The sequence below is a fragment of the Manihot esculenta genome, chromosome 14, assembly GCF_001659605.2.
Source record: "Manihot esculenta cultivar AM560-2 chromosome 14, M.esculenta_v8, whole genome shotgun sequence".
NCBI lineage: Eukaryota > Viridiplantae > Streptophyta > Magnoliopsida > Malpighiales > Euphorbiaceae > Manihot > Manihot esculenta.
Window position 1 is genome coordinate 7,563,001 of NC_035174.2, and position 11,862 is coordinate 7,574,862.

Genomic DNA, 11,862 nt, shown 5'->3' on the forward strand with positions numbered 1-11,862 from the left:
AATTGAATGAGTTGTCGGATGGCCTGAAGGTTGTTGATAGTGTTTGCAGTTGCAGATGCTTCCGCTGCAATGCACGCTTGGGCTCCATAACGTGGCACCAAACTCCTCAAGGACCCCACTTTTTTTATTTATGTTTATGTGGGGCCCGCGCACTTCTTAATCACCAATTTTACAAACTCACTAATCACACATTTCATTAAAAGCTAAAGCAAATCCAAATTTACACTTTTTAACGTCTTGCCTTGGCTCCCTTTTTCTTTTCAAATCTAACCCCTTCCCTCCATTCTAATAAATCCCTTTTCATATTATCTAACGTTTCTAATCAAAATAGTCTCATTATAAAATTATACTGAATTTCAATTGAATCGAAATTAATTATACGTAAAAATTAATATATTTTATTATAATGTTATAAAATAAGGGTTAAAATGTTAAGAGAAAAATTTAGCAAAATTATTTAATTTTATAGGGTATTAATTTGGGAAGGAATTAAAGGAAATAATAAGAACCACAATTTCAAAGTAAAAAAAAAAAAAAAAGAATGTACTTATATGTAATCATGAAATGTTCCCTCTCTTGCTTGTAAACTAGTCCCACCCACTTAATTTACTTTGAAATATTTTAAGTCTTTTTAGTCCCACCCCTTCATCATTCTTCCACTTTTGCTCCCACAAATAAAATCCCCTTCTTCTCTCTAATATATTCTCTCCATCACACTTCAAAACAACTCTCGTGACAGAGTCACATTCTACATATAATATATAATTGTTTTACATATTGTAATAATTTTTCTTTTTGATAAACATATTCATTAAGATTTTAATATTACCGTATTGAATGCATTCGCAGACTTAATATGGTAATAAGTGTATCTGAGTAAATTTGAGAGATTTCATATTCTACTCTTTCAATCACCAATCTCTATTTTAAAAAAAAATTATCATATTGAATAAAATCACCCATTTCTAAAAAATTTATTATTAAATGTCTAGTCTACTAATTAACTATTAATTCAAAAAAAAAATCTACAATGCTTGATATAAAATATTTCCCATCTCTTTCTCTCTTTCTATCTCTCAACAATGTCCAAAATCACAATCCTCGTGCTCAAACCCATTATTGCAACCAGAACAACAATCTATCACTTTTCTCATATTATAAAATTCACGAAAATATTAGAGAGCCAATTTTATATCATATGAATCGCGAAGATTATTTTTTTTCCTTTTTACATCACATATTAGAATCATGCTTTTACCATTTTATATTACAAGAGAAACTATTTTTCAAAAAATATTTTCTAAATAATACAGTAAAAAAATATTAAAAATAATTTAAAAATTGATATGAAGAAAAATAAACTGTTTATGGATAGCAATTTTCATACTCAAATCAACAATTTATTAGAAAATGGCGAATATAATGGAAATTTTGAGTTTAGAATAAATGTAAAACTATATTTTTTAAACTTTTGTATATATTTTACTTTTATACAGTAAAAATTAAAATCATTTATCAAATCTTTTAAAAATTCGATGGGTACTGATTGAATTTCAAAATTATAGTCGTAATAAAAATATGCTAGATTATATCTCTTAACAGTAATTTTGTACTAAAAAATACTCGATCGGTTTAAGAGAGCAAGAGTCTTCTATCATCCCAACTATTTATGACGTTTGAATTTTTTTTTTTATGGAGTGAGATTTCTGTAACTATGTGTTATACTTTAATGAAACTTTACCACACGATCACATTCCATAACGACAGCTCATGACATATTTTAACAATTATTATGTCGTATCAAAAAATAAATTTAATAAGTTATAGTTTAGAAAATATTGTTATAAACTTTTTTTTCCTTAAATTATCGTTTAACAATAATGTTTATTTTTCTATAAATTATTTTAATTTTTAAATCACAAATGTCTTAGTAGCATTACAACTATTAATGTGCGTTTATAATCGCTAATACATTTTAAAATTTAAATAGCAACAAATATAAAATTGTTGTCTTAATAATACTAAAATAACATCTTGATAATAATTAAAAATTATTATAAAAAAATTATTTTTTTATTATATAATAATATATTTTATTAATATTATAATTTTAATAATAATTCTCATTTATCATAAAAAATAAATAATTACTTGCTTTTTTATTATTACCATTGACTTATAATTATGGTTTAAGTGTATATAATAATAATTTATAAAGTTTCATTAGGTTAATTATGTTACGGTGAATCAAAAGTCATTTAATTTAAATTTTTGCTTTATAATCAAAAGTCATGTAATTTCAATTATTTTTTAAAAAATAATATCCAAAAAGGATCAGTGAAAAAGTTAATTTTTTTAATTTTCAATTTTATCTAATATATACAATTTTATAATTTTATTCAATTGATCGAAATTATAACAATTTTATCAAATTATTAATAATCAAATCTTTAATTATCTCTCGATTTGTCTACTGTTATCAATGAAAATCTAATATTACCATTATTATCAACACTTTCTGAAGTTTTTATTTTGATATTTTTGAATCATGAAACGATAAAATTAAAAAAATAGCAACGGAATAAAATCATTTGATTTGCACTAGATTTAGAAAGTACTAATAAAAATTGCAGAATTTTGATGATCATGAATTTTGCAAAGATAAATTAAAAAACAAACGTTATTAATAATGTATAAGTATTATGTTTATATTCAATTATTCATCAAATATAAAAAAAATAAAAAAGAAAAGTCGAATATCAAAGCAAAGAAAGAAAATTCAAATTCAAAAGGAACTTAAGATTACCTAATTGCCATAGAATCATCAATCATATATTTCTTTTCTTGGAAAGAATTGTAAGATATCTTCTTCTCGTATTCAAGGAATGCAATAAAACTTTTTTCTTTTTCCTTAACGAAATGCCATTTTGCTGGCCTAAATCTCTCTCTCTGTGAACAAAAGAAAACCTCAGTTCCTTCAATTTTCTCAAGAAACAAACAAGAACCCACCAAAACCCAAAATCTAGAAATCCCATCGACATAGTTCTGTTTGTCTCATTTTTCATAATTACGAAATCCTTCCTCTCTCTCTCTCTCTCTGCCGCTCCCTTTTTTTTTTTTTTTTTTTTCCAAAAAATATAGTAGAACTTGACCATGCACTTCAGTCTTCTCATACCCATTCTTACCTAGAATACAAAAAACACCACCAAGTTCCACCTCTCTTTTGGGGTTAATCATGGGAACGGCAACATCATCAATGGCGGCGAAATTCGCCTTCTTCCCACCAAACCCACCGTCTTATACAATAACAGTGGATGAAGCAACTGGGAAACTGAGGATCTCAGATGTCCAACAGAAAGACGACGTGGACGTGCTGAAGCTTTCCACAAAGAAAGGGAATGAGATTGTTGCAATATACGTGAAGAACCCATTAGCTTCATTAACTGTCCTATACTCTCATGGCAACGCTGCTGATCTTGGTCAGATGTATCATATCTTCACTGAGCTTAGCCTGCACCTTAATGTTAATCTTATGGGGTCAGTTCCTTCATGTCTTACTGTTCATTAATGGAAAAAAAAAACAATCTTGATTTGATTTTGTAAAGATCAATGCTGTATTTTTTTTACAGGTACGATTATTCTGGGTATGGACAGTCTTCTGGAAAGGTATATTCTGTTTGTTTTTCCCTACTTGCATAGGACAAATCTATGATTATTCAAGCACACGGGCTAGGCCAGTATTATTACACGGTCAAAGGAGAGTGGGACTTAGTTTTGAATTCTTAAGATAAAATTTAGGCCTGTTGGTTAGTAATTTGATTTTTCCATGTTCCTCCGTTTTCGTGGCTCAAGCTTATTAACAACTTATCAGCAAAGTTTGAGCTTTCTAGTTCATGATAGCATGTTTGTTGACTTATCTGCTATGTTAATACGTATTTTAGTCAGTGAATTGTATGGTAAATAGAAAGAGTGCTGATTCTGTGTGATGCATTGATACCCAATTAGCCAAGTGAACAAGATACATACGCTGATATAGATGCTGCATATATGTGCCTGGAAGAGACTTATGGAGTGAAGGAGGAAGATGTTATATTGTATGGTCAATCAGTAGGAAGTGGACCTACTCTTGAATTAGCAACTCGTTTGTCTCAATTAAGAGCTGTGATTCTTCACAGTCCTATCCTCTCAGGCCTTCGTGTCATGTATCCTGTCAAGAAAACATTCTGGTTCGATATTTACAAGGTTTGTTGTCTGGATTGTCAATTTGAGAAGTTCATTTGTCTTCCATCAATTCATTGTTAACCTTTTCTTTTGTCGTTTCGTCACAGAATATTGATAAGATTCCGCTAGTGAATTGTCCAGTTCTGGTAATTCATGTGAGTGAAAATTGCCATTTTCATTTTCTTCTTCTCTGCACTTGGTTTGGTATGTGAATGTAATTGCTCTGCTGGTGAGTGCAGGGAACAGAAGATGAAGTTGTGGATTTTTCCCATGGTAAGCAGCTATGGGAGCTTTGCAAAGAGAAGTATGAGCCCTTGTGGCTTAAAGGAGGAAGCCACTGCAACTTGGAACTCTACCCAGAGTACTTAAGGCATCTCAGGAAGTTCATATCTGCCATTGAAAAGATGCCTCCCCATCTCAGGAATGGACCTGGACAAAGCACAGATCAGCCTGATCAGCCTTCGAACACTGCAGATTCCAATAAGGAAACATCAAGGCCAAGCACAGATCAGAGAGATAAGGCCAGGGCTAGTACTGGGCAGAGAGAAAAATCCAGGCTAAGCACAGACAGCAGAGATAAAGGAAGAGCAAGCACTGAAAGAAGAGAGAAGTCAAGAAAGAGCATAGATCGCTCAGCTAAAGCAAGAAACAGCACTGATCAGCCAGAAAAAGCAAGAAACAGCTTCGATCGGTCTGTGTTTTAATTAATTTCCCATTTTGTTGGTTTTCTATCAGTCATTTGAACATAATGCGCTGATTTGTTGGCATTAACTGACTTGTTATGACAGGTTGGGAGACATGGTTAGATCTGTGGGATTGTGCAATGTTGATTGCTTGAAGCCGACAGCTTCTGAGGCCTGAAATAGAAAAGTTAGTGCTTGAAAGTGAGATGTAAAATCCTGTTTAGATTCTCTGTTTGGTTTATTGGTTGGGATCTTGTGGAAATGCTGCTCTTTTTCTATTAGTTTGTAATACACTCACAAGCAAATAAGTTAACTAGCTAGTTTTTTTTTTTTTTTTTTAAATATTTTTTGTGTATCCCTCAAAATACTTATTTGCCAGTTGACCATAAGTCTTTTGTTCTTGTGTCTCAATTGTCCTGGTTCTATTACTTGATCTTCTAGCAGAATGCTTGTATCTCTGCCACGCAGTGGAGCCATGGAGTTGGCTAATATAATCTAAACTCTTTTTTATTTTCACCAAAATATACAATCTAGACGTTTTTTTGCTCAGATTGCTTTAGCAGATAACATTGCCTAGAAAATTCATTTATGCTTTACTAGAAACATAAGTTTTTTTTTTTTGGGTAAGATGAAATGTAACTTTTTTTTCAAAAATAATATTTCATTAAAAGGAGAGGTGGAGTAGAAGATCTAAGCCTATGATAAATATTTCAAAAAGGTTTATTAAAGTCCAAGAAAAAACATAAACAACAAAGAGGAGCTTTTTGAGGAGGCGACATTGAACTCTTTGGCAACTCATTGCGTCTTTCATAACGCTAGAATTGGGGAGCCGTAAAGATCGTTTTTTTTTTTAATTTAGTAAAATGGAAAATGGAAGAGGATACCGTTGATGCTGATATGGCGGAATCTAGGCCTTATAATTCTAAACAAAAATGTGAAAAACCAATTCCTTACTCATCATCTTTCTAGAAGCCTCTTCTCTTCTCCTTAAACCCCTAGAGGTTTTTAGTTTTCTTCGCACACTGCATATTGCTTGATTGCTAGCCCAAGGTATCTCTCGCATCAACTCACTGCAACTACCCCTCTTATCTATCTAGGGCTCAATGGTTCCAGTTCTAAGCAGAAGCTTAGCTGCCGCTGCTTTGGTCTCTCTTCCCACGTCCACTCCCTTTTCACGTAAACACCTTAACAACAAGTCCTTTTCTCTTATAAGTACCTTTTTGCCACAAAGTAACGGCCTCAAAAAGGGGTTTTCTTGCACTGGCCTAAATTGGAAACTTGAGAAACGAAATAATCGAATTGCTGTCCGGTGCGATGCGGCCGTCGCAGAGAAAGAGGCCGCCGATACTTCTGGCGAGAAATTCGAGTATCAAGCTGAGGTGGGTCTTTTTCCCTTTTTCAAAATAAATAATATCTGGATGACTTTTGTATATAACTTGATCGTCAGTTCGGTTTTCATTTATTGCGAGTAAAAGATGGAGGCTAAACCTTTTTATGCTATGTTCTACTGGGAGTCAAATCTATTTTCCAAGCACAGCTGATTGAGAAGGTTAATCTTTTCAGGTTAGTCGCCTGTTGGATTTGATAGTTCACAGTCTATACAGCCACAAGGAAGTATTCCTTAGAGAGCTTGTGAGGTGAGCATCTTCTCTGATTGCCACAAGCTTGAAGTATAGTATTGAATGTTATAGTTGCTAGCTTCTTATTCTAAGAGTTGTTAGATTAAATTATTGTTTGTCAACATTAAACTTTTACATAAAAACTCATGAAACAAATGACCTGTTGGAAAGATTATTATGTATTATTTCCTTTGTCTCTTGAATTTCCTCAATTTGCAAGTGTGCATGCCAGCAAATGGTAGTCTCGTTTCTGAATCTGTTGGTTGATCTTGTTTCCCCCCTGCTCCAGCAATGCAAGTGATGCTCTAGATAAATTGAGATTCTTAAGTGTGACTGAGCCATCTTTGCTTGGAGATGCTGGTGACTTGGAGATTCGTATAAAATCTGATCCAGACAATGGGACCATCACCATAACGTATATCACCATTTCCTTTTTAATCATTTTGGCTTCAAAGAAAAAAAAAAGTTGGCAAGTTGATTGCAGTATTCTTCTTTATTCTTCTTAACTTGCAGAGACACAGGCATTGGAATGACAAAAGAAGAGCTCATTGACTGTCTTGGAACTATTGCTCAGAGTGGTACTTCGAAATTCCTTCAGGTTCTGAAGGTGTGTCTCTTTGTCCTCAAGACATAGACAATGAATTCCAGCACTTAGCAATTCTTTGAATCTGTACATATAATTAATTTCTCCCTTATCACTTACAGGAAAATAAAGATCTTGGGGCAGACAATGGTTTGATTGGTCAATTTGGAGTTGGTTTCTATTCAGCTTTTCTTGTGGCAGAGAAGGTGCAATATGAGTGTGCAATTTATTGATATGCTGCAATGTGTTGCTCATGTTTGAACTTTTTGGTTCAGAAAATGGATAGTTTTTCATTTTAGTGTGCTGAAGAAGGCTGTTCATGTATATTGTCTGCAATCAGGTTGTTGTGTCTACAAAGAGCCCAAGGTCAGATAAGCAATATGTCTGGGAAGCAGTAGCTGACAGTAGCTCTTATGTGATTAAGGAAGAAAGTGATCCTGAGAAGCTTCTGCGCCGGGGAACACAAATAACACTTTATTTAAGGGTACAGAATTTCTTTTGGATGTTATGCATAAATTTAAATGTAAAAAAATATGTTCAGCATACATTTAGAAGGAAGTGATTTTGTTATTCACATATAGACAACAACAATGGTTGCTCTTCTTCTTGTAATCCCCTTGTTTTTTCTTCGGTTTTATATTTTGCTTTATCCATCTTTCCCATTATTGTGAACAAGCTCATTATTGTAATTTTTTTTTTGAGTCTAATCTAACATGGATCTATTGTAGGAGGATGATACATATGAATTCTCAGATCCAGCCAGAATTCAGGGTTTGGTGAAGAACTACTCACAATTTGTTTCTTTCCCCATCTATACATGGCAAGAAAAATCAAGGACTGTTGAGGTGAGAACATTGACATTAAAAGTCATCCGTTTCTACCTTCAAAGGTTATTGGAGGGATTGGTTAACACATATGATAGATGGTATCTTTGACTTGAATCTGCATTATGTTCTGAGTGTTCTTTTAAAGAAAAGAAAGGGGGGGGGGAGGATATTACTCCTAGGGTGTATTATTTTAATCGACTTCTTCTCTTAGGGTGATTATTTTAGTTGACTTCTTTGCCTCTTGCTAAATCAAAATTTTGGCAGGTGGAAGAGGAGGAAGAACCAAAAGAAGGAGAAGAAGCAAAACCAGAGGTAAATTAGCAAAGCAGTTCTGAGTTTGCTTATGGCTAACCATTCTGGCTGTCTGTAAGTCAGTTTATGTACCTGTTGCCAGGATGAGAAGAAGAAGACTAAGAAAACTAAAACTGAAAAGTATTGGGATTGGGAGTTGGCTAACGAAACAAAGCCAATATGGGTGAGTACATGCACTGACAATTTATTTTGCCAAATTGTAGTTATGCATGTGTTTCTGTGTGCACATGAGAAGAGAGAGAAAACTGGTGGACAATTATATGCCTTTTTATTGCTTTCGTATTTAATAAATGGGTGCTTTGCATATGGTTTCATTGACCATCATAATTTTATCTATTTTTGTTTGGTATCTTGCAGATGCGGAGTCCAAAGGAAGTTGAAAAGGATGAGTACCATGAGTTTTACAAGAAAACATTTAATGAATTTTTGGACCCAATTGCATATACACATTTTACTACTGAGGTACTGAAATGTTTTTGGTCGTCTTTGTTGACTTGACTGCATATTGGGTTAGTTATGAACCATACTTCGAAAAATCTGCAGGGAGAGGTGGAGTTTAGGAGTGTTCTATACATACCTGGAATGGGACCTCTTAACAATGAGGAGGTTGTGAATCCAAAAACTAAGAATATACGCTTATATGTGAAGCGGGTGTTTATCTCTGATGATTTTGATGGAGAGCTGGTATGTGTTGCTATGACTTAATGTTGGTATGTGTTCATGACTAAAATGTAAAAGAAAAGTTTAATTGGGGAAAGATCTGTCTATATGCTCTTATGTGTGGGGTGGACGTTTGGCACTAATGAAGAATACTATTTTGCTATAAATGCATTATGGAGATTTAAATGAACAGGATGTTGTTATAAAGCAAATCACATTGGATGTTTTAGTTTGTTTGCTAGTATGCAATAATTATTTTTGTATATACAGCAGCATAAGGTTGTAATTTCCTCAAAGGAATAGACTGAATGTGATCTTCTGGCAGTTTCCACGATATCTAAGCTTTGTGAAGGGTGTGGTTGACTCTGATGATCTTCCGCTTAATGTCTCTCGAGAAATTCTTCAAGAGAGTCGAATTGTAAGAATTATGAGAAAGAGACTCGTTAGGAAAACATTTGACATGATTCAAGAGCTCTCTGAAAGTGAAAATAAGGAGGTTGGTAGCAATTAATCCATGTTTGCTTTACTATCTTGTTTGATCCAAGTTAAGCTAAGAATCTCAGGATAATTTTAACTTTATTTCAGGATTATAAGAAATTCTGGGAGAATTTTGGTAGGTTTCTCAAATTAGGATGTATTGAAGACACTGGTAATCACAAGCGCATAACTCCTTTGCTGCGGTTTTACACCTCCAAAAGTGAGGATGAACTCATAACCTTAGATGAGTATGTTGAGAACATGGGGGAGAAGCAGAAGGCTATCTATTACTTGGCAACAGACAGCTTGAAAAGTGCCAAGAGTGCTCCATTCTTGGAGAAATTGGTTCAGAAAGGCATCGAGGTATGTGCATTTTCTTGATGTTGGCAATACTTACACTTGAATAGTTTTCAATAGAGTGTATACATGTTCATCTGCAAGGCAGTAGCGTCAAATGTTCTCTTATTTGAGCTGAAGAAGGTAAAGGAGTTTAAATGTGATACAACTACTCATGCTTGTGTACAGGGGATAAATATATAGAAGCAGTGAGGAAATAGATTTCTGTTGAAGTAGTTTGAACATCTTCGTAACTTTTCTCTGACAAATCTCCATGGACTAGTTGATGAAACTAATATTCATGTATCTTAGTGAAACTGATTTCTGTTTTCCATTTTCCTTTACCTTTTGCCTGTTGCTGCTTGGGGATGGTTTGTAATTGATGTTTGTTTTGGAATACCTTCCCATTATAAACTTGCATGTCTAAGGCTACCTGTATGGCAGAGATAAGTGCACTTTTTCTCTTCTCCTTTCCTGGATCCTGATGTGGTTTGATAACTTTAATTGTTTTTAGGTTCTTTATTTAATTGAGCCCATTGATGAAGTTGCCATCCAGAACCTGCAGACCTACAAAGAAAAGAAATTTGTTGATATCAGCAAGGAAGATCTAGAACTTGGTTAGAATTTACAACTGCTTCTGCATTTTTGATAGCACAAGTTCATTTTCCCCCTCTTCTAGTTGATCTTATCTTCCTCGAGCTCTGAGCTGCATCTTTGCTAATGATTTGGGGTTTATATCAGGTGACGAGGATGAGGTCAAAGAAAGAGAAACTAAACAGGAATTCAATCTCCTCTGTGATTGGATAAAGCAGCAGCTTGGTGACAAGGTTGCAAAAGTCCAAGTTTCAAAGCGTCTAAGCTCATCACCTTGTGTGCTTGTCTCTGGGAAGTTTGGTTGGTCAGCCAATATGGAAAGGTGGGATGGTCCCCAGCCCTTCTCTGTAAATGTTGCTCAGGGTAAAAACTAAAAACCCATCTCAAGCACATGTTTGTTGACGATATTTTTGTGTTTTCCCTTTTGGTAGGTTGATGAAAGCACAAGCTCTTGGGGACACTTCCAGCTTGGAGTTCATGAGAGGAAGGAGAATACTGGAGATTAACCCAGATCATCCCATTATTAAAGACTTGAATGTAAGCCATTCTACTCATGATAGTTGATATAACTGAAGCCATTCTATTTTGCATTATTTCTTTATGTCTGAGTTGTATCCCTTGTAAATAATTAATGAATGGAGAGCATGATGTGGGAGAGCCCTAAAAAGTAGTGAGGTTGAATTGTAACTAAAAATGACTTAGTAGTAAACAATAGAATGCTGTGATAATGGTATATTTTGTGAATACAGAGGCTAAAATTTATACTGGATTAAAGATTCAAAGGACTGTTCTTTGTCACTCAAAGAGTTAAAATGGAAGTTTAAATCTAGATGGGCTTTTCTATTTTATTTATTTATAATGAGGTTGCTACTTAACAGGCTGCGTGCAAAAATTCACCTGATAGCAGTGATGCCAAGAGAGCTGTTGATCTCCTATTCGACACAGCATTGATCTCTAGTGGATTTTCGGTGAGGATGAATGAGGATTCCTTTTATCTTCCAGTTTACATGATTCTGCATAGTTTCCACTCTGCTCATATTATTCCTGTGGTATTGCAGCCTGACAGCCCAGCCGAGTTGGGTAATAAGATATACGAGATGATGGCTATAGCACTTGGCGGGAGATGGGGCAGATCTGAAGATGATGAGGCAGAGGCAGTTGACAATAATGCTGCAGAAGCAGAATCCACGGCCAATGCTGATGAAGCTACAGATCCAGAAGTAGTTGAACCATCAGAAGTGAGGGCAGAGAATGATCCCTGGAACAATTAAATGTTTGCATATTAGAAATTTTTGCATTGAAGAGCGAAGATCTCTGTGGATAGAATAAGTTATTTACGGTTTTTGGCAGTATAAATAGTAACAGATTAATGGTGTACTCTCTCTTGTCTCTCCTTCCCCCCTCCCGGCTTTCTCTCCGTTTCTATTTTCTATATCTCTATCCCCCCTCTCCTCATTTGTGTCTCATTTGAATCTCTCTATCTCTCTCTTTCACATCTCATATTGACAAGTTCATCAGTTCATTTAGATCATAACGTTTCAATATGACAT

At 34.3% G+C, this 11,862-nt stretch overlaps 2 protein-coding genes across 4 annotated transcripts; both read left to right on the forward strand.

Annotated features, from left to right (window-relative positions):
* The first annotated feature begins 2,855 nt into the window (after positions 1-2,855).
* Positions 2,856-7,498, forward strand: LOC110599689 (alpha/beta hydrolase domain-containing protein 17B). Of its 3 annotated transcripts, XR_006348495.1 has the most exons (8): positions 2,857-3,537; positions 3,630-3,666; positions 4,006-4,242; positions 4,329-4,376; positions 4,461-4,912; positions 5,010-5,105; positions 7,229-7,312; positions 7,447-7,498. XR_006348495.1 is itself a non-coding variant. In XM_021736214.2 (7 exons), the coding sequence occupies exons 1-7, from the start codon at positions 3,236-3,238 to the stop codon at positions 5,080-5,082; spliced, it is 1,017 nt and encodes a 338-aa protein (XP_021591906.1). In that variant the 5' UTR covers positions 2,856-3,235; the 3' UTR covers positions 5,083-5,106. The 3 variants fall into 3 exon arrangements, 2 of the variants coding, with proteins under 2 accessions (XP_021591906.1, XP_021591905.1); XM_021736214.2 differs by lacking the exons at positions 7,229-7,312; positions 7,447-7,498 and having other exon boundaries at positions 2,856-3,537; positions 4,461-4,665; positions 4,798-4,912; positions 5,010-5,106; XM_021736213.2 differs by lacking the exons at positions 7,229-7,312; positions 7,447-7,498 and having other exon boundaries at positions 5,010-5,106.
* LOC110599687 (heat shock protein 90-5, chloroplastic) lies at positions 5,547-11,689 on the forward strand. Its single transcript, XM_021736212.2, has 18 exons — positions 5,547-6,283; positions 6,468-6,541; positions 6,813-6,938; positions 7,037-7,130; positions 7,229-7,312; positions 7,447-7,590; positions 7,835-7,951; positions 8,198-8,245; positions 8,328-8,408; positions 8,603-8,707; positions 8,789-8,929; positions 9,231-9,401; positions 9,491-9,745; positions 10,233-10,335; positions 10,460-10,634; positions 10,744-10,849; positions 11,191-11,280; positions 11,371-11,689. The coding sequence occupies exons 1-18, from the start codon at positions 6,008-6,010 to the stop codon at positions 11,581-11,583; spliced, it is 2,403 nt and encodes an 800-aa protein (XP_021591904.1). The 5' UTR covers positions 5,547-6,007; the 3' UTR covers positions 11,584-11,689.
* The last annotated feature ends 173 nt before the right edge of the window (positions 11,690-11,862 follow it).

Coding starts and splice junctions, on each gene's coding strand:
- LOC110599687 (XM_021736212.2), top strand. CDS start 6,008: ATGGTTCCAGTTCTAAGCAGAAGCTTAGCTGCCGCTGCTTTGGTCTCT. Junction 7,313..7,446: donor CTTTTCTTGTGGCAGAGAAG/GTGCAATATGAG, acceptor GTCTGCAATCAG/GTTGTTGTGTCTACAAAGAG. Junction 9,746..10,232: donor TGGTTCAGAAAGGCATCGAG/GTATGTGCATTT, acceptor AATTGTTTTTAG/GTTCTTTATTTAATTGAGCC.
- LOC110599689 (XM_021736213.2), top strand. CDS start 3,236: ATGGGAACGGCAACATCATCAATGGCGGCGAAATTCGCCTTCTTCCCA. Junction 3,538..3,629: donor CTTAATGTTAATCTTATGGG/GTCAGTTCCTTC, acceptor TTTTTTTTACAG/GTACGATTATTCTGGGTATG. Junction 4,243..4,328: donor TCTGGTTCGATATTTACAAG/GTTTGTTGTCTG, acceptor GTTTCGTCACAG/AATATTGATAAGATTCCGCT.